The sequence below is a fragment of the Carassius carassius genome, chromosome 29 (assembly GCF_963082965.1).
Source record: "Carassius carassius chromosome 29, fCarCar2.1, whole genome shotgun sequence".
Classification (NCBI taxonomy): Eukaryota; Metazoa; Chordata; class Actinopteri; order Cypriniformes; family Cyprinidae; genus Carassius; species Carassius carassius.
In genome coordinates, this window is record NC_081783.1 from 18,458,458 (window position 1) to 18,479,381 (window position 20,924).

Sequence of the window (20,924 nt, forward strand, 5' to 3'; positions counted from 1 at the left end):
TCAGTTTGTTTTTGTTCTTTAAGTGAGAAGTAATTTGACATCTGTATGTTTAGAAAGAACATAGTTTTGTACAGGGTCTTTGTGTACAGTGTTTTTGTATATTGTGTCATTAAATGTGTTAATAAAACACGAAAGTCTGGAATTATAAGATATCGTTTTAGGAATAATTTATTGAACTTGTGCTTCAAAACAAAAAATATTAGTACAAATGCTTAACTGGGAGGACAATACCAGCCTGTCCTTTTCAAAGTCTCACACACACCCAAAAAAAAAAAAGACTCAATATCCATTAAAGACGTCAACATATATCAGTGGCGTGATTCATACACAATGTGAACCATCCTATATCCCTGAACATCAGTAAACAATAAATAGTGAGAACTGAAACTGAACATTCTGGAGTCTCTACACACCCATCATACTCACACAAACATGATCTGATCTCACGTGCCGTGTCACCTGACAATAGTGTTTGTCACAAACATCAAGATATGACAAGGTAAAATCCCGGGTTATACAGGAGTCTACATTACTGTTCACACGCTCTGGGTCAGTGAGATTTTTTTTTAATGAAATAAATTATTACTTCTATTCATAAATGCTGTTCTTTTGAACTTCCTGATCGACAAATAATGTAATATTAATTAAATGTTAAATTGTAAGCAATAACGGTTTACAACATTGATAATGCTAATGTTTCTTGAGCACCAAATCAACAGAATGATTTCTGAAGGTTGCAGACTGAAAATGCAGCTTTGCCATCAAGGTAACATACATTTTACAATATAAAAACGTTATTTTAATATTTGTAATATTTAATAATATTACTATATTTTTAATCTAATGAAACAAGATTGGTGAGCATAGAGGCTTGTTTAAAGAAAATGTATAAATCTTACAGACCCCAAACTTTTGAATGATTGTGTATATGCATATATTAATGATATTTTAAGCAAACATAATGCAGTATTATAACAGCTGCTTATACGGTGTTAGAAATTTCAGTTGTATAATATCACATTCTTTCTTTGAACTGAACATTATTATAAACTATTCGGTGAACTGAAAGACACTGATTTAACAGTTATAATGGTAATGTGCAAAATGAGCTTTTCCTAAAGTTGTCCTCTTTCTCTAAGACCTAAGGCATTGTCTTCTCTTTACTCTTAATGCCAAACTTTTAATAACACTCCAGTACAGTGGGAGTGGCGGACGAGTAGAGCTTCCGCTTGATCAGCCGATATTCCCGTCTGAGGCTCAAGACCTTCCCTCTTCCGAACAGGATCTTCAGTGGAGGCCATCCACCCAGATCAGGCTGCAGCACCACAGAGACCTCAAAAGTGGGTGTGAGACTCCGATCGGGAATGACGGTGCCCAGTTTAAGTAGTGTGCCCTTGCTTTCCATGAACAAATGGATCATCGCACCTCGTATCCCACACGGCTCATCGGTGGATGAGCGCAGGATGTCTCCGGCCACACGTGCGGTCATGCGTCTGGGCAGACGCAGCTCCTGGCAGCTCAGACTGGCTCCTTTGGCCTCATAGAGGCACTTCTCAATGCGTTTGGCCAGGTCGAATTGAAGACACACATCTTCTCCTTCCTCTTCCAAACTGCACTCAGATCCCAGACCTGTGAATGAGTAAATGGGAAGAATGTGTGAGGCTCAGCTGACCAGACAGAAACTTTACACCTCAGCAGTTTGAGAGTGACCAGTGGCTCATTAGATAAGGATCTTGAAACTAACACCGTCAGCCTCTGATACATTGTCATCAGCTGATCTAAGCTGCCATAGACTTTAGTCTGCAGAATTAATATGTTGCAATTTAGAAAAACTGGAACAATGCTTCCCTGCTCATAAATAATCACGTGTCTGATCTAAAAGCTTTTGAACATAAAATAAAAAAGATTTAATACACTATAAGGGCTAAGTTGTCACAATGGGGATATTCTGTCATTTTCAAAGTATATAAAAATCTAATCTAGGCCTACACAAAACACGACATCAATGTTCATTCGACTTTTAAGCTGACCTTTGCTTCGGTGTCATCCAGGGTTTTTTTTATTAAAATATTTCAATTTAACATTAGTGAGCTGGGTGATTTCAAATCAACGCGCAAAACCAAACCTTTTGGTTTTTGTTACTGAGATAGAGCGCCTAGTTGTGACAACTTGACCCGGTTTCTCTTACAATAGATAATTTAGACAGGAATAGGTTACTTACTTGATGAGCTGTGTGCTTTCATGAGTCTGCCACAGTGTTTGAGTTTGTCTCTGTCTGGTCTGAAGTGCTGTAGAAAGCTCAGGTCCTCAGCTAGGTTTTCCAGCTCGCTCCTGACGGACATCTCGTTACCGAACACGAGGGCTTGTGTATAGACCATGTTAACGTGATTTCTTCCGAGTGTTTCCCCGACAGCTCGCCCAGCTCTTCCACAGAATGTTTCTTTGTTCCTTCCATGAATGCGAGAGGTTGAATGTGTAACTCTTCTGACTGCAGCCGGTTTTAAACTGAGTGTAATGTTGCATCAGCTGAAGTTTGGGGGCTGGGCTACATTAGGCAATCCCGAGAGAGATGATATCATCAGAGCAGACGCCGCGAGTACGTGCAACCGAACCGGCTTCTTGCGTTTATATTATATTATATTATATTATATTATATTATATTATATTATATTATATTATATTATATTATATTATATTATATTATATTATATTATAATATAGACATTATATTAAGTAAACATTTGGCAAATAAATGTGAACTTTTTGGATTACTATTTATATATTTCTATTATGGATTTTTTAAAATATTTTACAATAATCTGGCTGCTCACTATTTCCTTTCCCACATTTTTAAAACACCTTTAAGTTTTATTTGTTTGTTTGCTTACCATGCAGATACCTATTTTTATAGCCTATTGTTTTTCTTATTTTAATCATTTTAATATTTACAACACAATATTTATTATACTTTTATTTAATTTACATGTATTCAATTAGGTCATAAACATGGCTAAACTGCTTTAATCAGTATAGTAAGCAATTGTGGGAATATTATAGCATTATTGTTGTTACTTATTTTTTCACAATTTTTAATAAACTTTTAAAAATTCTTGAAATTCACTTAAGTAGTCCTAGAATATTCATTTATTTATTCAGTTGTTTATTTGTTTGTTTGAATGCAGTTTCTCAAATAATATGAGATCATAAACATTACTAAACTACTTTCATCTGTAGCAGATAATTATGGTTATACTATATAATTTCCCCCCATTTATTTATTTTATTTTGTTTACTACTTCTTTTTCCACTATTTTTAATCAAACTTTAATGTTGTTGAAATTCACTTAAGTAGTCCTGCAATGCTTATTCATTCATACATTTATTCATTAAATTATTTATTTGTTTGTTTACATGTAGTTTCTCAGATAATATGATATCCTAAACATTACTAAACTATTTTCATCCATAGCAGCCATTTATGGAAATATATATATAGTATTTTTTCCACAATTTTAAATCTACTTTGCAATGCTTCCTTGCATATTTATTTATTATTTTACATGTAGTTTCTCAAATAATAGCCTATTACAGACAATTATGGGAATATACTTTTTAGACCCTTGGTTAAAAAAACAACTTAAAAAAATATATTATCCTAATAATTTATCAATGCACATAAATGCTGATAGACAGAACAAGTGTGTGCTGTACTAAAAATGTATTTTCCAGAAAGTGATTCAGACAGTGTGAGATTAGGTGTGATTATTCACAGGTGAGACTCACATGACCAGAAAGACAAACACATGGTCAGTAAAATCCAGTTCAGCAGCCTTCTCTTTGAACCAGGAAGCACGTTTACACTCTTACAATTACAATCACTCATTTTTTCAAATTACATTGAATTAATAAACAAACAGAACCTTTTTACCTGTTTCTTTTTCTGACAATTTTCATTCAGAAATGTCTTAATGAAGTAAATCACACAATAAAGTCTGTCTAATCTGGTGCAGGTTTGATCTAGAAAGTGCTTTTACAGTTTTACTGGCATCATTAGCAACAGTCTTTTTGCCGTCTGTCTGTCTCTGAGTCACGATAAGGGACTTTTCCTCGTGACCTCACCTTTGTTCTCTGTCATTAACTAACCGGTTGCGCTGTGATGTCACATTGCCCCACTCAAGCACACAGAAGTAGAGAATCATCTTACGATAATTCAATGAGGAACTAGGAGAGACTTCTGTAGAAGCACCTTCCAGAAGTTATGTAGTCTAAATTAAGGGAGAATAAATGAATCACATATCTCGTATATGTTTCAATGAGTGGGTGAACGAGGAAGGAAGAATAAACTATCTAGAAACCTATGACCATGGGGTGCTTTCCTAATGTGACATACAGAAAAAGATTGTGTGTATTCACTGAATCAGCTGCTAAAACAATACATTCATGTGACCTTAGACTAGACTTCAACAATATGTTTTGAAATATTTTAGTTCTTTCCTTCTTTCCAGTCCAGTTGTGATTTGATCACAAACAGACAGTGAAACCCGTGATAGTTCATCCATCACTGTCAAATCAAAACCTGATGGACAAGCTCTTTCAAACAGCTGCATATATGGACCACTACATAGGAAAACCCTCAGTCATTTTCAAACATAATTATTCACTATAAAAAAGATGATCAAACCATCCATAAACCTAAAAACTTCTAGTCTTCATTTATCATTTGAGTGCCGAATTACATCAGCTCAGCTGCAGGAACCTGATGGACTAGTATATTACTTCATAAAAAATATTACTCAGCTAAATTGCTCAGCTTTAGAGTAAGCACTTAATAGATCTTTTTAAATTGCCTATCTCAACTGGATAAGACATTAGATCTGTGGATAAATGTTAGATTTATAGAGAGTGTAGTGATTCAGCTTAAAGGATGTGTTATGCATCACCTCCGTCATCATGACTTGTTCACACTTGTTTCTCTCATTCAGTGTAATTGTTCTGCCACAGGACATGGAAAGTAAAACAGTCAGTCAGAAGAGAGCTGTTTCACTGGAAGAAGCAAGGAATTTTTCAACAGCATTAATTTAGAATATGTAGTTCTTCAGTAAGGGAAAAAGCATACATAGGAATATATGAAGACATTAATTTTAAAATTGCCATTTTCAAAAGAAAAATAAATTCATTTTATTTTCTTGTAAAATCAAAAACAATTTCACCATTTTTAATTAAAAGTCCTGAGTTTTTGCAATATCTTTCAACATATTCAAAGATGCATATGTCTCTGATAATTGCAAAAAACAAACAAAAAAAACAATATCATATACAATTTTGTTAATAAATGATGCTACATTTATTAGTTGCATATAGGTAGCATAAAACATATTCATTACTTGAAATAAAGTATTTAAATATTTAAAAAATCTTCAACCTATTTTATTTTCATTTCCATTTAGTTGAACTTGAAGTACTAAAATAACTAAAACTAAATAAATGAAGAAAACTAATAAGTAATAAAAAATACACTGTAGACACATAAAAAAAAACTAAACTAAAAAGGTACTAAAACCCTTAACTTTAAATAAAATGAAACTGAAAATTCACAATATTAACAAAAACAATAGTAAATAAAAAAATATATAATAAAATGCCAGTGTTATTAAAATAATAAAGTAAATACGAAAACAAAAATGATCCTAAAATAACACTGGAAGTGTGAATGTGTCATGAGCATATATTTGAGAGCTGGTAGATAATTCTCATTGAAACTGTCCATATTTACAGAACAAGACACGACAGAGAGGAAACAGAGAAAATGAGGCTGGTAATGAACAGCTGATTTAATGGATTCTTAAATATTATTATTACGTCTAAGACTGAACAGAAGCAACCAAGATCTTATGCAGAGCACTGTATGATTCAGTCTCATCTCTTTGCATTATTAGGTTGGTTAAAATAATCAGTGGTCTCCACTGGTTCAGATCTTAAGGAATGTGGTTGGCTAAACATGAGGGTGGGGTCATTGCTTATTGGGTCTTCTGGATGATGCGCACCATTAAAATTCCTAATCGGACCCTCTTCTGGAACAGGATGGACTTCATTGGGTAGCTCTTGGATGGGATCCATGTGAATCTCTCTGTCCTGCTGTTTCAGGTGCTGGATGATCTCTCTGGAGAGGTAATGAGGGTCACCTGTGTGCTCATCTAAAAAATAAGGGGTATGAAATCAATAATAGAAATAAACAACCGTAAGAGAAAACCACAGAATTATATCCAGATACGATTTTAAAGTCTATGTCAAACTCTAATTCGAATGAAATTCTGACCGTTGAGCAGGATGAGCCGGAAACGGTTCCGGCACTCTAGAGAATCTTCCAGAATTTGGCTGAGCGTTCTGTAGAACAACAGGACCTGCTGCTTTCGTTCTTTTTCTCCAAACCCTGCACTGCTCTCATGGGACATCTGATACAGCGTCAGCAGTGGTGTGGCGTATTCCAGAACACAGCTAAAAGTCTACAGCAGCACAAAGAGAAGGTATGACCTTGGATTTATTTCCAGTGCCACTGCAGCTTTTAGCCACAAGGAGATGTTTGTGTTGCTGCATCCCAATTTGCATATTATGCATCCAACTCTACTATCCCTGCTATTTCAATGCACCTCATTGAAAACAGTATGCAGCATGGTGTCTAGTATTTCAGGTGGGTTGTCAAAGTATATTTCTGTAGTCACAGGGTTATTACAGTAAAAAAAGAACTGTATATATATATATATATATATATATATATATATATATATATATATATATATATATATATATATATATATATATATATATATATATATATATATATATATATAGGCTGAGACTAATAGTCTATTAGCCGGATTAACCAAATTCTCTATAAAAATAACCAACACAAACTCTGCAGATTAATAAAATAAAATTTTTATTGGTATTAGATGCTTTGTTAATTGCATTTAATAGATAACACTTTCAATAAAAGTAAAAATTGTAATATTATTTTACGAAGCAACTGGTTATGTTGCTTCAAAGTTTTGTAAACGTTTGTTTCTCCCATCACTAAGACGTGCAAACCTCTGCATCAGTTCTGGCATATAACCTTACCACATAGCCTACTTAAAACTATGGAATTCCTGACCACCAGGGAAGTCCAGACTAGAAAGACCGCATTAGCATTAGCATTAGCAGGCACATCTATCTCTCAATCAGTGGATACACTGATGCTAGTTTGAATTCTCTGTATATCATATCTTTGCGATGATTTCTTTGAAAAAGTTCTTGATCATTTCCAGTAACTTCAATAATCAGCAATCAGCATTAGCCCACCTCTCTGTCCTGGGTGATCTTGTAGACACTATTCTTGTAGCTACGTTTCCGCACCCCTGCTGTGTCCCGCTCCAGTTCTGGGAGGTTCTCGCTGAAGATCACATTAGTGTCCTCCTCTTCAGGTTTGGTTGGAACCCTGGCGTTGAGGGGCAGAAGGATATGTAGACGTGGAGAGCTCAGTTTCCCCCTGGTGGAGGAGTACTGGCTCACCTTGTTCTGTAAATCTGCAGGTGAAAGAACAGAAACGTGAAAATAGAAAGTGAGCAGAATCTTTCAAATGATCAGATGGTTTTACAGCTCAGGGTCATAATTTAATTACACATTTGAAACTTGACTTTGAAATTATGATGACTGTGCACACTTCCAACTGAAAGGATAAAGTGATCAGGGACTACCATGATTCAAAACCAACATAAAAATTAGTTTGTGCACTAAATGTAGAATTTTCTGAAGTTACAACCAGGCATGATTAATACATCCAGCTGTTTAGTGAGCAGCCTTTGAGTAAACCGTGTGTCATTACTGTCCCCTAGAGGCCTCAACAAGTATCGTCTCACAGGTAGAGTGCAGACGAATGTACCTGGAAGGACAAATCTGAGGTAGCCAAGATAGAAAGACCAGGCCAAACCATGTGCCACATTCATCTTCTTCATTTCACAGATTTCTGAGATCTCAACCAGAGCAGGGTCCTGCAAAAACAAAGAAATATACAAATTTGATATATGGCCTACTTGTTTAATTTGTACATTTTTTTTAGTCATTTTGGATCGTCCACAGGTATGTTGCCATACAAACACAAGAAAGGGAAATTGAGATAAATTAATGGCTAGAATGGGAATTTTAGCTTCCACAGTAATCCTGTATGTACGAACAAGTAATGAACCAAGGTGCTGTGAAGGATGACATTCTGTAATATTTAATATTAATAGCAATTTATAAATATAAAAAATGAGATGTGGTTTTAGTTGGAAACCTGAACTGAAGAGAGAAACTGCAATCAGAAAACCACAGGGGTATTTTGAACATCTCTGAGCTATTTATATCAGTATTACATATCAGAATCAGGTGTCCTGATAAATCCCACCCGTCTCTGTGAAAACAAACGTGAAGCTGAGATTATACAGCACCTTAAGCTGATCATTATATGATGCATACAGTGTACTCTGAATGATTTCCATGTGTTAAATGAGTACTGGGTGTGTTTTATCTTTAAAGTGTAGCATTTCAAATCAAGACTGAATGTCTTTTAGCTTCCAAACTGTGCTTTATGAGTGTGACGATCTAATATTTTTGAACATCCTTATAGACTCAACTGTGTAGACCACTTGAAAACCAATGAGAATGCAAAGGGCTGTGCCACACTGCATACTGTTCCTTTAGCATGTAACTGAACCAGTTGAACAAGTATATACTAAATATTATTCACATAATCATCTGATGTAAACATTGCTTTCCTGGCATGTGATGAATCTTACCAGAAACCCCAAGCTTTTGAGTAACAGGGAAACGGCACACATGAGGGCTATGGTGCTCCTCTGTTCTCCAGAGAATGAAACTACATCCAACACTAGCATCAGGAATATTGAACACACTCCGATAATGACATGCCATCTAAAGCAAGCCTGAAAGATCTCATTTATTCTGCCATGATACCTAGAAAAAAAGCATATTGTAAATTGAAACAATACATTTTTGAATACTTTCATTCAAAACTTTTATTTTTATTTTTTTGGTGTGTGATTTCATGATGAAAGAGGTGGTTTACTAGGTTTTTTCTAGGGTTGATTGTGTTTATGGGGTGCAGTTTAATGTGTTCATGCTTCGTTTCTTTGCGGAATCAAAAATGGTTCTTCTGTGGCATTGCTGGACAAAAAAAAAACCTTTTATAATATTTACTTTTAAGAGTGAAGACAACGTGTCATCACATTCTGCAATTAAATTGCATAAAACAAGGACATACATGGTATAGGAATTGTTTTCTAACCTTTGCTTTGAATGGAAGAGCCACTCCTCTGCAAACAAGCACATACTGTGAATGAACGTTTCAACAGTGATGCAAAAAATTTTCATTCCAGCTCGATCACTGAACCTGGCAGGGTCCAGCAGCCAAGCAAGCAGCAGCATGAGAAGCCCCAGTCCAGCAGAACACACCACCGGCAGCCTGCTGCGCGCTCTGGGGACCAGACCGTCCTCTCTCATCACACCAGACATCTGAACACATCACATTCACACCCACTCCTTAACTCCACTGATATACTGCACTTTCATTCCCCAGAGGTTGATTTTTCTCAAAACTAACAGGCCTTCATTATTTAGCCTACTGTACAGTATATATTTTTCATAGATCTAATTTCTTAGATTTTGATGTGATTGTTTTTTATGTTATTATTATTATTAAGGACATCTAATATAAAATGATAATATTATCATTATTACATTTTATTTATTTATTTTTCATTTATATATTATTAAACTATCGTTATTTCGCCGTTGGTCGTTTTATTCCAAAAATGTAATTTGCATCACTAATATTTCCACTACAGAACACTGTTAGAAACAACAAATGTTAATGAATTTCTTTAATATGAAGAAAAAAAACTTAGTTAAAGAAACAACTAAATCTATTTGTCTTGTTTTATACTTCTAAATTTCAGAGCAATCCTTCTTTTACTTTCAGTTCTGAATTGGTTCTTGTTTTGAACGTGGCGTAGGCTATATCTGTAAAAATGTATTTAATCATAAAGATGACCTGGGTTTACGGGAACTACAAGTTTTAAATTACGATTAAGAATGCCACTCCTTGTTATGCCACTGTCGTCTCTAAAGCTTCATTTGGTTATACAAACATAATTTAGCGGAGCTTGTTTGCATTTCAGATATGATAGATTGAGAGCTTCAGACAACACAAATCATAAGTGAGGGGAAAAACACCCGCTGCAGTTGTGTGAGAGATTATCAGCACCTGTTGCTTTATTTCGATATCCACTGTAACCACAGAAATTACTCGATCTAACCCTGATGTGTGCAAAACTTCATAAAGATGAAACGGCTTTATCTGTGTTCACTATCAGTACCTATCAATCATTAACCAGTGCCATTATCTTACAGTCGAACGTGGCGTGAGTTTTGGGGGTTGAATCTAGTTATTAATTTTAGTGCATCAGATAAAAAGTTTTAAAGTAGCCTATCCTTCACCTATTCTGCTTGCTTTTGATATTTGAAATAATCAGAATATTGATAAGAAATTCTAACACATGTTCAAAGCTTACCTTCTCCTCTCTCTTCCGTGTAATCTTCTGATCTCTCTTTCTCTCTCGCTCTTTGTCTTTATTTGGTTAGTTAAGCACACCTTATTTTTTTTTCATTTACTTTCACTTTTCGGTAAGTTGCCTATATAGTCCTTGTCCAAACATGTTTGAAGTTCTGTGAGTGTTTCAAATTATTTTTAATGCACACTAGAGGTATAGACTCAAACCTGCATGTTTTAGGGGATCATGGGGAAAAAAACCCCAATGACTTGCACTTCAAGTGAATAATCAAACAATTCAATTCATGATACTGACAATGTAAACTTTACAGAAGATCAGATGTCCTTCCAGTGAGGACATATTGTATTATATTTCCATGCAGTTCCAGAGATTCATTTGTGTGGTATGAGACAGACTCGTGTTTTGCTTTGAAAGACTTGCAGTGGTTCATACAGCTCTGTATGTTCACAGTGGAGCGGTTCAAGAGTTTTATTTTGAACTTGGACTCAAGATCTAGAAAGGTGATTTCTTGCATGAATGAAAGCAACTGTCTGAATGACTTTCTTTGGAGCAGTTTTCATTTACAATAGCAACATATATAAATATGTATACTATTTTTATGTTACATTAATCAGTATTAAGCACTTTCCTAAGGAAGGGACCAGAAGACATTGCAATTACTTAATGATATTTAGACAGACTTAAAGAAGTTCCAGATCTATACTTGTGGTTTTATTATTTAAATTATTTTGCCTTTAATGTAAATAAAAGTGCAAACAATATACTTGCTCTTGTGAATTTATTTTGATGTAAATTACATTGTGCAAGCTGTCTCTTTAATACTGTGTGGTTTATATACATGTTGCTGCACCACCAAACAAGATAAAACGCATCTCGAATCCCCTTGCACAATGTTGCACACCATTTCCAGGAAACATGTCATTCAAACCGGAGCCTGTAGCAAAACGGTGCACACCGGTTTGAGTTTGAACTTGCCCCTGAACTGGGTGTTTCAGACAAAGGAGAGATGTAAAATGTGCAGTGTTGGAGGGCCTTCAGGAATGTGGTGGGGATCCACTGATTTATGCAACCTGACCTTGTCATTTCTTCATGATTTCACTCACTAATGCAGCATATGTTTAACATTTTTTTGTTTTATGGAGATGCTGATGTCCTTGCTAATTTATCGTTTACTGTTTGTGAGACACGCTGGCAATGCGAGTTGAATAAATCAGAAAAATCCAAAAGGTTCATGCATATTTTATTCAAGAGTAAAAAAGAGATTTGTCCCATAGGGCATGCTCACACTATCCGTACTGTAGGTCAGGAAATCATGATGCTCAGAATGAAGCTCCAGAGAAAAATACAAGATATAGAATCACAAATAACTCATGAACGTTTTCATTATTCATAAAGTAAAGCACAATGAGCAACCAAAACAAAGGATGAGGCAAAGTGGAATCAACCAGCAGAACTCTTAATAATAATCATAAGTAACCAGAATATTGTTTAGAATAATGATCAGAATATATTTCTCCTTAAAAATGTGAGACACGTTAAGGTGTGTCCATATTCGATTTACATTTGAAATAACCATGCAGTCATGCTTTGGCAGCCCGGGTGTCTTTTCACAGAATTATATGTTCCTTCACACTACTGGATAATTTCTGTACATCGATAAAGAAACGCAAAAGGTTTAACACTTCATCTGAGCTTAATTAACTGTACAGCAATGTAAACAAACAAAAAAGAACCCAACAGACAATAAATAAATAAACAGCTTGGATACAAAATAAAATAACATGAAAATAAGCGATAACAAAACCGTCCTTAAAAATATACGCCATTTATATACAAAATAAACTCCCATGAATTATGTGTGGCTGGGAATCCGTTCTGTCTAGTGCGCCAACACAAGACAAGGACCTGTTTGAAACCACTCATAACAGCCAGACGCAATCCCTCAGCTCAAATCACTCCCCTGTTTCTCGAAATCACTCTCTCTCTCTCATACACATACACAGACATACACACAGAGCTGACTGAATGCTTCCCCCTGCTCAGCTCCGGAGCACCAGAGGAGGCGGGAAAGTGTCAGACTGCCATAGCAACCGCAGCAGGACGTGACAACGGCGGATTTACTCAACACAGCGAGCACACAACATGAGGGGCGTTGCAGCAACTCCAAACCTCTCTATTATTTGCAGGTTAATCGTGATAACCTGTGTGAAGTTATTCTGTGTAATATTAGTTATTCCATAGATATAGTGATTACTAGTAGCAAAATATAGAACTGCAAGAGAAGTGTGAAAGTAAATGGTTACAAGCTTCTCGCACACGTACATACGCAAACGTGCGCTCCGACGCATTCGAATAAATAGTGCGTCGGCCTTGTGTTTTATGTTTCACATCAGGCCAAGAAAAAAAAAGTAAGCATTTGTGAAAACCTACTTAATCATCATCATCATCATCGTATAGTAATTATATATCCCATGTCGCCCACGCACGCACACAAACACGCACACAAAGTGCAAACACGCATAAATAAACATCTCTTCGGACAAAGGAACAGGAAATGCACTCCGTGTTCGTATTTCCATTACATAGCCCCATATCAATAAAACTACATATCCCATCATGCAACTTTCACGCATGATCATCTTCGCGCAGCCCGTCTCGTGTTTGTCGTTGAGGCCGTTGAACGTCAAGCAGGGAGTTCTGTCTAAACATATCACATAATCCATCTGCTACATAGACAGTAGCAGTGAAAATGAGGGGAGGGGGAGAATTGCATTATGGGAGGAGGAGCAGGGGCGAGCGAGGGACGGGAGGAGGAGAAGGAGGAGATGAATCACTGGATATTGCTGTTGTCATCCGTGCCGTTGGATTCGGCCATGTTCATCTTGCCCATCGACTGCCCCACACTGTTGACCACGTCTCGGCGAGGCGGCATGCGCTCATTTATGCGGTCCAGACCCTTCGCCTCCTCAAAACTGGTGATCTTGTGCTGTGGAGAAAAGCCACGGATGGCTACGAGAGAAAAAGAGAGAGAAAATAAGAGCAGTCACAAATTGTGAATAGGCAAAATCTAAACCAGACAAGCAGACATACCACAAATGATCACATACTTTTAGACAGATGAGTGGATTATTCTACAAATTGGATACAGACACTGAGTGTTCTCTTGACATGATGATATATCTATATCCAGAGATACACACATACACATGTCTGGGTCATATTTCACTTCAAAATCATATTTAGCATTTGTTTTTTAGGTGAAAAAATATTTTTACTGTAATATGAAAAAAAGATAAAAAATAAGATATATAGCCAGCAATATAAAAAAAAATATACTATTTATTTTAAATAAATAAATGCATGTATTTATGTATAAATACAAATTTACTTTGACATTTTCCTCACAATATGATTACTGTAATGTAATTTTTTTTCTTCGAATTTTAAATAATAACATTCATTATTTTATAATATTGGACAAATTATATTAATGAATAATTCAGGGGCATTATATTGCAATATAAATAATGTGAATAATACTGCAAAAATATTCCTTTATTTAATATTTTGCATACACTAATATTTTCTTTATGCAAACATTTATTTTGATTATTGGAGTGAAATGTGATCTGGTATGATTTAAAATTTCACTCATACACAGATATCTCTTCAAACACTCGACGGTTTCACTCTGCCATGTAATAGTCACATTATAAGCACAAATTCACAACTGCACATATTTCACAACCAGTAACACACACAATATATGGTCAGTGTTGGGAAGGTTATTTTGGAAATGTAATAGGTTAGTTCAAACTATTTGAATAACTTTATTAAAAGTAATGTAGGTGATCACATTTGATTGCTTTTCTAAATGTATAGATTTTAAAATCATTTTCAGACATTTAAACAAGGCAGGTTAACCTTACAGTAGAACTCAACGCGGATCACTTTCAAAATCCCTCGTCACTTAAATTAAGATTATAATAATTTTATTTGAAAGCACAACCACCACAAACTCAGCACTTATTTTTACTTTGAGATTGTTCTGAGGTTAAAAACAGATGGAAAATAATGAAAAGAAATAGTTTAATAGCTATAATACTGTTTTTGAAATAAATCACTGCATAGCAATGACAGGAAACACTGGCATGTAACAATGCCCAGACAAAAAGTTAATCTTAAAAAAATAAAGCATATAGATAAAGCCAAATAGGAAATAAAACTGCTATCAAATAAGCATTTGTCCTCTTCTGTGTCCTAAACTCCTGAAATTCAGAACAATAAAAAACTATTTACTTCCCAACACTGTATGTGATGTACAAGGGAACAGCTGTGGCAATGATAATGGACGTTACATCTTATCCCTTTCACTCCCAGTTTAACTGGAAAACCTCACAAGGACCAATAGCACAGTCAATGTTTCCATTAGAAAACAAACTCATTTCACTGGCATCAAAATCATGTCAATTTTTTATGTATTTCTGATGGAAACATAGTGCATTATATCACAGATGATGTGAGACTCTCTCTTGGGTTTGTTCTCAGACAACAGAGATGCTTTTGGGTTTCAAATACATTTAAGCTCTTCTCATCTCACCCTGTGTGTTGAGAAAAGAGATTGGGAGTATTTTTTGCTACTGATTTTCTCCACAGGTATTTTTTGATAATAGCTGTAAACCTTGAAGTTAATCAACTCACTTTGATATGAATAATGATGCTAAAACACTAATAAATATTTGACTGTTATATAAAAAAAACAGAAAGTGCACCATTGTTATTAACTAGAAACTTTACTAATTATAAAAATAATTTCCATTCATTCAAATAAAGCTGAAATAAATTAGAAAATATAAAAAAACGTTATAAAAATAAAACATTTTGCCTAGGAAACTAACTGAAATAATTTGAATTTGAAGTACTTAAAAATGACAAAAGCATAACACCAAATTACCAAAAACTAAAATGAAAAGTAAAACATTATTGTTTTTTTTAATAAATGTTATAATAGAAGTAAAATAATATTAAAATAACTGTTGTTTACTTAACATCTTCCACTAATATATACAGTACAGACCAAAAGTTTGGAAACATTACTATTTTTAATGTTTTTGAAAGTTTCTTCTGCTCATCAAGCCTGCATTTATTTGATCAAAAATACAGAAAAAACTGTAATATGTGATATATTATTACAATTTAAAATAATAGTTTTCTATTTGAATATACTTAAAAAAATAATTTATTCCTGTGCTGCAAAGCTGAATTTTCAGCATCATTACTCCAGCCTTCAGTGTCACATGTAACATCCAGTCTGTCACATGATCATTTAGAAATCATTCTAATATTATGATTTATTATGAGTGTTGGAAACAGTTCTGCTGTCTAATATATTTGATGAATAAAAGGTTAAAAAGAACTGCATTTATTCAAAATAAAAAAAAATTCTAATAATATATATTCTAATAATATATTTTCTTTACTATCACTTTTTATCAATTTAACACATCCTTGCTGAATAAAAGTATTGATTTTATTTAAAAGAAAGAAAGATAAAAAATGACTGACCCCAAATTACTGACCAGTAGTGTATATTGTTATTACAAAATATTTATATTTTAAAAACATAGCTTCTTTTTTTTTTTTTTTACTTTTTATTCATCAAAGTATCCTAAAAAAGTATCACATATTCTGAAAAAAATATTAAGATATATAATGATAATGAATTGATAATGAATCATCATATTAGAATGATTTCTAAAGGATCATGTGATAATGATCCTAAAAATTCAGCTTTGCATCACAGAAATAAATGATAATTTAAAGTATAATAAATTTTAAAACAATTATTTTAAATTGTAATAATATCACAATATTACATTTTTTTTCTGTATTTTTGATCAAATAAATGCAGGCTTGATGAGCAGAAGAAACTTCTTTCAAAAACATAAAAAATAATAATGTTTCCAAACTTTTGGTCTGTACTGTATATATATATATATATATATATATATATATATATATATATATATTTCTGAAGAACAAAACATTTTGTATATATTTTGTATATATTTATTTTTACTGTTCCTAAAACAATTCTTAAATAAATGTTCTCATTTCATGATATTTTTTTTTAATAAAAGCTCTACACGGAAATTAATTCAACTTGTTTTGTATTATATTGTCATCATGAATACAACATAATGAAGGGATTTCAGATGTGAAACTTTTGGTTTCAAGTAAGACTCACTTTCTAAAAAAAAGTGTATTTCTTCGTTTCACAACCTTGGAGCTTGAGGTCAGTCTCACAAGGCTATGTTATTGATTTAAAGCTACTTTGCTATATGGAGATTTTAAATGGCATTTAATATCCAGAGCCCTCACTGACCTTTCAGTCAATGTTTACCAGATTTAAGCAGAGACCATTTAGAACGAGTCTTAAAAACAAACCCTATCATAGAGAGGTCACATGATCCCTGCAGATCACATGGTCATAACAGACCAAACCCAGAGTGAGTGCGCGAGGAGCGGCGCTGGGGTGCTCAGTGTTTGCTGTAAGAATACTGGCTCATTAGTGAGAGGCAGGGGCGGGTGCCCTCACCTACCCATGGCCCAGATTCTTGCCGTCTGCTGAGCCATTCTGTAACCTTGCTGATTAGGTACATAAGAATGTGTGCCGTTGGAAAAAAAGGTGGAAAACAGCAGAGCAGAGTCCAGCATTTGCATAAGCAGGAAGACACAGGTGTTTGTGTAGTTATGTGTGAGTCTATGTATGTCTGTGTATTTCTATAAAACACTATTCAGACTAGTTTTTTAAACAACCTCTGAGTTACAGTTATCAACAGAGGACATATTTTATAATACTGATTTAAACAGGAATGGGATCTAGTTTTTACTGGAATGAGATTGTCTGTTGGCTGGATGTCATTACAATGTATAAGAATGATATCCATGCTGAAAAAACAGTTTAAACTGTGCTGTTTTTGGCTGGTTTATGCAGGTCTAGTTGTTCTCCCTGCCTCTCAAGTGCCCCAATCCCTCTAAAACTATCAAAACAGATCAGCTTGGCCGGCATGGGAGACGTGAAAAGCTATTTAGGTTGATTTAATAGGTTTCTTTTAGAGGGGACATGATTATGACATTATGTATATTATTATGGGAAGGAATTATTTAAAATCATAATCAAACTTGATGCTACATAATCCTATTTGGACTTATTAGTTGAAAATAGTAGGCAATTTAGCCATTACTTTTAACAGAGATGACTACATTAGAGTAAAATTGGAGAAAACATAAGTCTGTGAAATCGTGCATGAAAACTGTTCTAAGTTATTAACAAAACCTCCATTAGGAATGCCATCAACGGTAAAAATAAAAATAAATAGGATCATTAAATAAAGCATTTTTTATTTTTATCTAGAAATTAAATTTTTCATTTCTAGTCTGTAGTCTTTGTAATTAACATCAATGTAGCTTAAAAACAATATAAGCTTATGGTTAATGTTTTTAAAAGAGGACTCTTTTAAAAGGTTAAAGGTTGAAAGGTTACATTCATTTGGATAAAAATACAGTAAAAACAGTCAAACTGTTAATTATTATTACAATTTAAAATAAGTATGTTCTATGTGAATTAGTTTTAAAATGTAATTTATTCCTGTGAGGAAACGCTGAATTTTCAGCATCATTACTCCAGTGATCATTACTCAAAAAATATTTCTGATTATTATCATTGTTGCAATTGTGCAGCTTCAAATTCTTTGTGGAAACCATGATATATTTATTTTTTCAGGATCATTTGATGAATATTAAGTTCAAACGAGCAGTATTTATTTGATATAGAAATTTTCTGTAACATTGTTTTTATTGTCATTTTTGATCAGTTTGCTTAATAAATGTATTCATTTCGTTAAAAAAATATTTTACTGACCCCAAACTTTTAAATGGTGTATGTTCCCATTTACACATCTAGATAAATGTGTCTGTGTGTGTGTGTCTGTGAAAAATAAACAATCCCTGACCAGTCATAGCACCCCACACGCTCCGTTAGCTAGGTTTGCTGTCTAGCTAGCTAGCATGTTACAGCGGTCGCTATGAAACCTCTGAGCAGCACAGAGAGATAGAGGCCGGCCGGTTTACCTTCTCCATCCTCAACCGTCTCCACGGCTTCAATGGCCTCGATGGTAGCTGAGGAGGCACAGAAAGACAGACGGAGAGAGAGGGAGAGAGGGAGGATGGATGGGGAGTTTATTGTGACAGTCATGCACGCAGCACAGTTCCCCAGCATTAGCTGCCAAGTAGCTGCTTCGGACAGTTAGCAGTTAGCATTAGCCGGTTAGTGTCCCTGTATGTGTGTGTACATTTCTGATGGTTTAATTAGTGAAGAGAATAAACGGAAGTGTTTGACTAAAAGAGAGGGGTTAGCAAACATGTCCATGAGTTTGTAAGTCATTGTCTTAGTGACCTTGAAAGAGAAAAGAGGCTGTGATGGGAGAGAAAGAAAGAGCGATGTTTGCTTTTGTAACTCACCGCTCTGCAAGGTCTGTTTTCCTCCAGACAGTACGCCGCTCGGCAGCATGCCGGTGGGGGTCAGACCTTTCAGGGTTAACACATTCTCACTCTCCTCTCTGTCGATACACAACCACACGTTTGCGATTTAAACACTCATATACTGTACGCCACACAAACATTGTTTAACATTCTTATGTGCATAATTAAAAGGTTAATGACATGAATTGTACAAGCTCAGCATGCAATTGCTTGTCCATTTGTGGAAATGTGTCTTCTGAAAAGTACTACAATAATACAACACATGAATATTTAATGATGCAAGGATTGTTTAGTTTGTGATTGGTCACTTTTGGCACTGCATTAGACATGTGATTTAAAATCAGTGCTAACCAAGGTTAAAAGTGCTTTTTAACTCATGATTTAAAAAGTAGTCAAACCTGTTCATTAGAAGTGGATGTCCCAATAATTTTGTCCATATAGCATATTTCAGTTGGTAGCCATTTGTAATTTTTATTTGAGATTAAATTAAAGTTTTTCATTTAAAATGTTTTTTTTTTCTATCTTTTTTCAATTAATAAAAATGATTTTAATGGTAGCAACGAAAACACTGTCTCACACCGCACAAATACACACATATGGCTGTGTATATATATATATACATATTTTAATGTCCTACAAATCAAAACCACAAACGTGTTCACAACCCCTTCCAGACTCACCGCAGGACTGAGAACATTTTGGCCATTTTGCCGATGGCACGGATCTTGTTTCTGATGACCTCTTTACGAGCGGCTGCAGCATTAGCTAAGAGGAACCAGGAAACAAACTTAGATTTCATAAACAACATACTGAAGCTGAATATTCTGCATAAGATTTTACAATGAAGCACTGTTCCTCTATGAATCTGGGATGGCTAAATATTATTTTTAAAGCTACAGTACATCAATGTTTATTGTTCAGTTGCTAAACAATTTAAGTTGTTAGAGAACTTCATCTTAAGTTTAGTTGTCATTTTGTTGTATTTGACTCTAAAAACTATAGGTGTAATAATTGAAATGATCTAGTCATGTGCGTTTTAGAAAACATTAGAGGAAAAACTTATGAGTAATGTGCAGTCCTCACCATCAAAGATCTCATCTCCATCGTTCATAAGCTCATCATCAGAGCAGATACTGAGGACATTCACCAACATTTCTGTCACTGTAGAGGAGTCAAAGGTAAAAAAAGAGGCAAGATCTTTTGACATTTTTGCATAAACTATGATAATTTTGAACAAATACATTCACAACAACACCAAAACAAGAAATGCTAGGGTAATATTGATATCCTGGATAAACCTGATCTCCATCTCTATCTAGTGAAATATTTTTGGATGGCTCATTTGCTTCATCCTAGTTTGACTTGTTGGGACAGAATAGATGGATCTATTCCATCTGCTTTGTTTTAACAAGTCAGCAGAAGAGCGCATCCACTTTTCTCACACACCCAGAATGAAGAAAATGTAAGGCATTTGTGCAGTCACAAAGCCTGGCTGTCTCCAAGCTGTTTAGCAACACTGTTCAAGAACATGTTTCCTATAATTTCCCACCTTTCTCTCCAACGAACGGAAGAGACCAGGTGAAGACGTCCATGAAGTTGGGCAGCCAGTACGGATGTGGAGAGCAGTTGAACTGTCGTATGTTCATTACGTTGTTCTCGTATTTAAGCACGGCCGCTGCAGACAGGCATTAAGGCAGTTATATTCACAAAAAAATCAAATATATTTACATAAGTATCTTCTGTAATGAGCATCTGTAAATTACTTTCTGTGTA

The 20,924-nt window shown here is 34.6% G+C and overlaps 3 protein-coding genes and 1 long non-coding RNA gene across 5 annotated transcripts in view; all 4 read right to left on the reverse strand.

Annotated features, from left to right (window-relative positions):
- Nucleotides 1-152: 152 nt before the first annotated feature.
- On the reverse strand, nucleotides 153-2,529 carry LOC132109811 (DNA damage-inducible transcript 4-like protein). The gene is made up of 2 exons (XM_059516164.1): nucleotides 2,222-2,529; nucleotides 153-1,629 (listed from the first exon to the last, which is right to left on the reverse strand). Exons 1-2 carry the CDS (start codon nucleotides 2,376-2,378, stop codon nucleotides 1,181-1,183), a joined length of 606 nt encoding a protein of 201 aa, XP_059372147.1. The 5' UTR covers nucleotides 2,379-2,529; the 3' UTR covers nucleotides 153-1,180.
- A 3,330-nt stretch (nucleotides 2,530-5,859) lies between these two features.
- LOC132110159 (stimulator of interferon genes protein-like) lies at nucleotides 5,860-9,594 on the reverse strand. Its single transcript, XM_059516756.1, has 6 exons — nucleotides 9,323-9,594; nucleotides 8,814-8,991; nucleotides 7,919-8,027; nucleotides 7,339-7,562; nucleotides 6,317-6,503; nucleotides 5,860-6,194 (listed from the first exon to the last, which is right to left on the reverse strand). Exons 1-6 carry the CDS (start codon nucleotides 9,547-9,549, stop codon nucleotides 5,917-5,919), a joined length of 1,203 nt encoding a protein of 400 aa, XP_059372739.1. The 5' UTR covers nucleotides 9,550-9,594; the 3' UTR covers nucleotides 5,860-5,916.
- A 1,777-nt stretch (nucleotides 9,595-11,371) lies between these two features.
- Nucleotides 11,372-11,745, reverse strand: LOC132109813 (uncharacterized). Its single transcript, XR_009424553.1, has 2 exons — nucleotides 11,461-11,745; nucleotides 11,372-11,418 (listed from the first exon to the last, which is right to left on the reverse strand). It is a non-coding gene; the product is annotated as an uncharacterized LOC132109813 (long non-coding RNA).
- An 85-nt stretch (nucleotides 11,746-11,830) lies between these two features.
- ppp3cb (protein phosphatase 3, catalytic subunit, beta isozyme) overlaps nucleotides 11,831-20,924 on the reverse strand; it is a 48,807-nt gene continuing 39,713 nt past the window's right edge. The window contains exons 9-14 of one of the 2 annotated variants that reach the window (XM_059516165.1): nucleotides 20,701-20,826; nucleotides 20,235-20,312; nucleotides 19,832-19,916; nucleotides 19,131-19,228; nucleotides 18,741-18,788; nucleotides 11,831-13,616 (exon numbers count right to left, since the gene is read on the reverse strand). In XM_059516165.1, the coding sequence (XP_059372148.1) occupies nucleotides 13,438-13,616; nucleotides 18,741-18,788; nucleotides 19,131-19,228; nucleotides 19,832-19,916; nucleotides 20,235-20,312; nucleotides 20,701-20,826 (614 nt within the window). In that variant the 3' untranslated portion in view covers nucleotides 11,831-13,437. The remainder of the gene's footprint in view (nucleotides 13,617-18,740; nucleotides 18,789-19,130; nucleotides 19,229-19,831; nucleotides 19,917-20,234; nucleotides 20,313-20,700; nucleotides 20,827-20,924) is intronic. The other variant, XM_059516166.1, reaches the window with a different exon arrangement.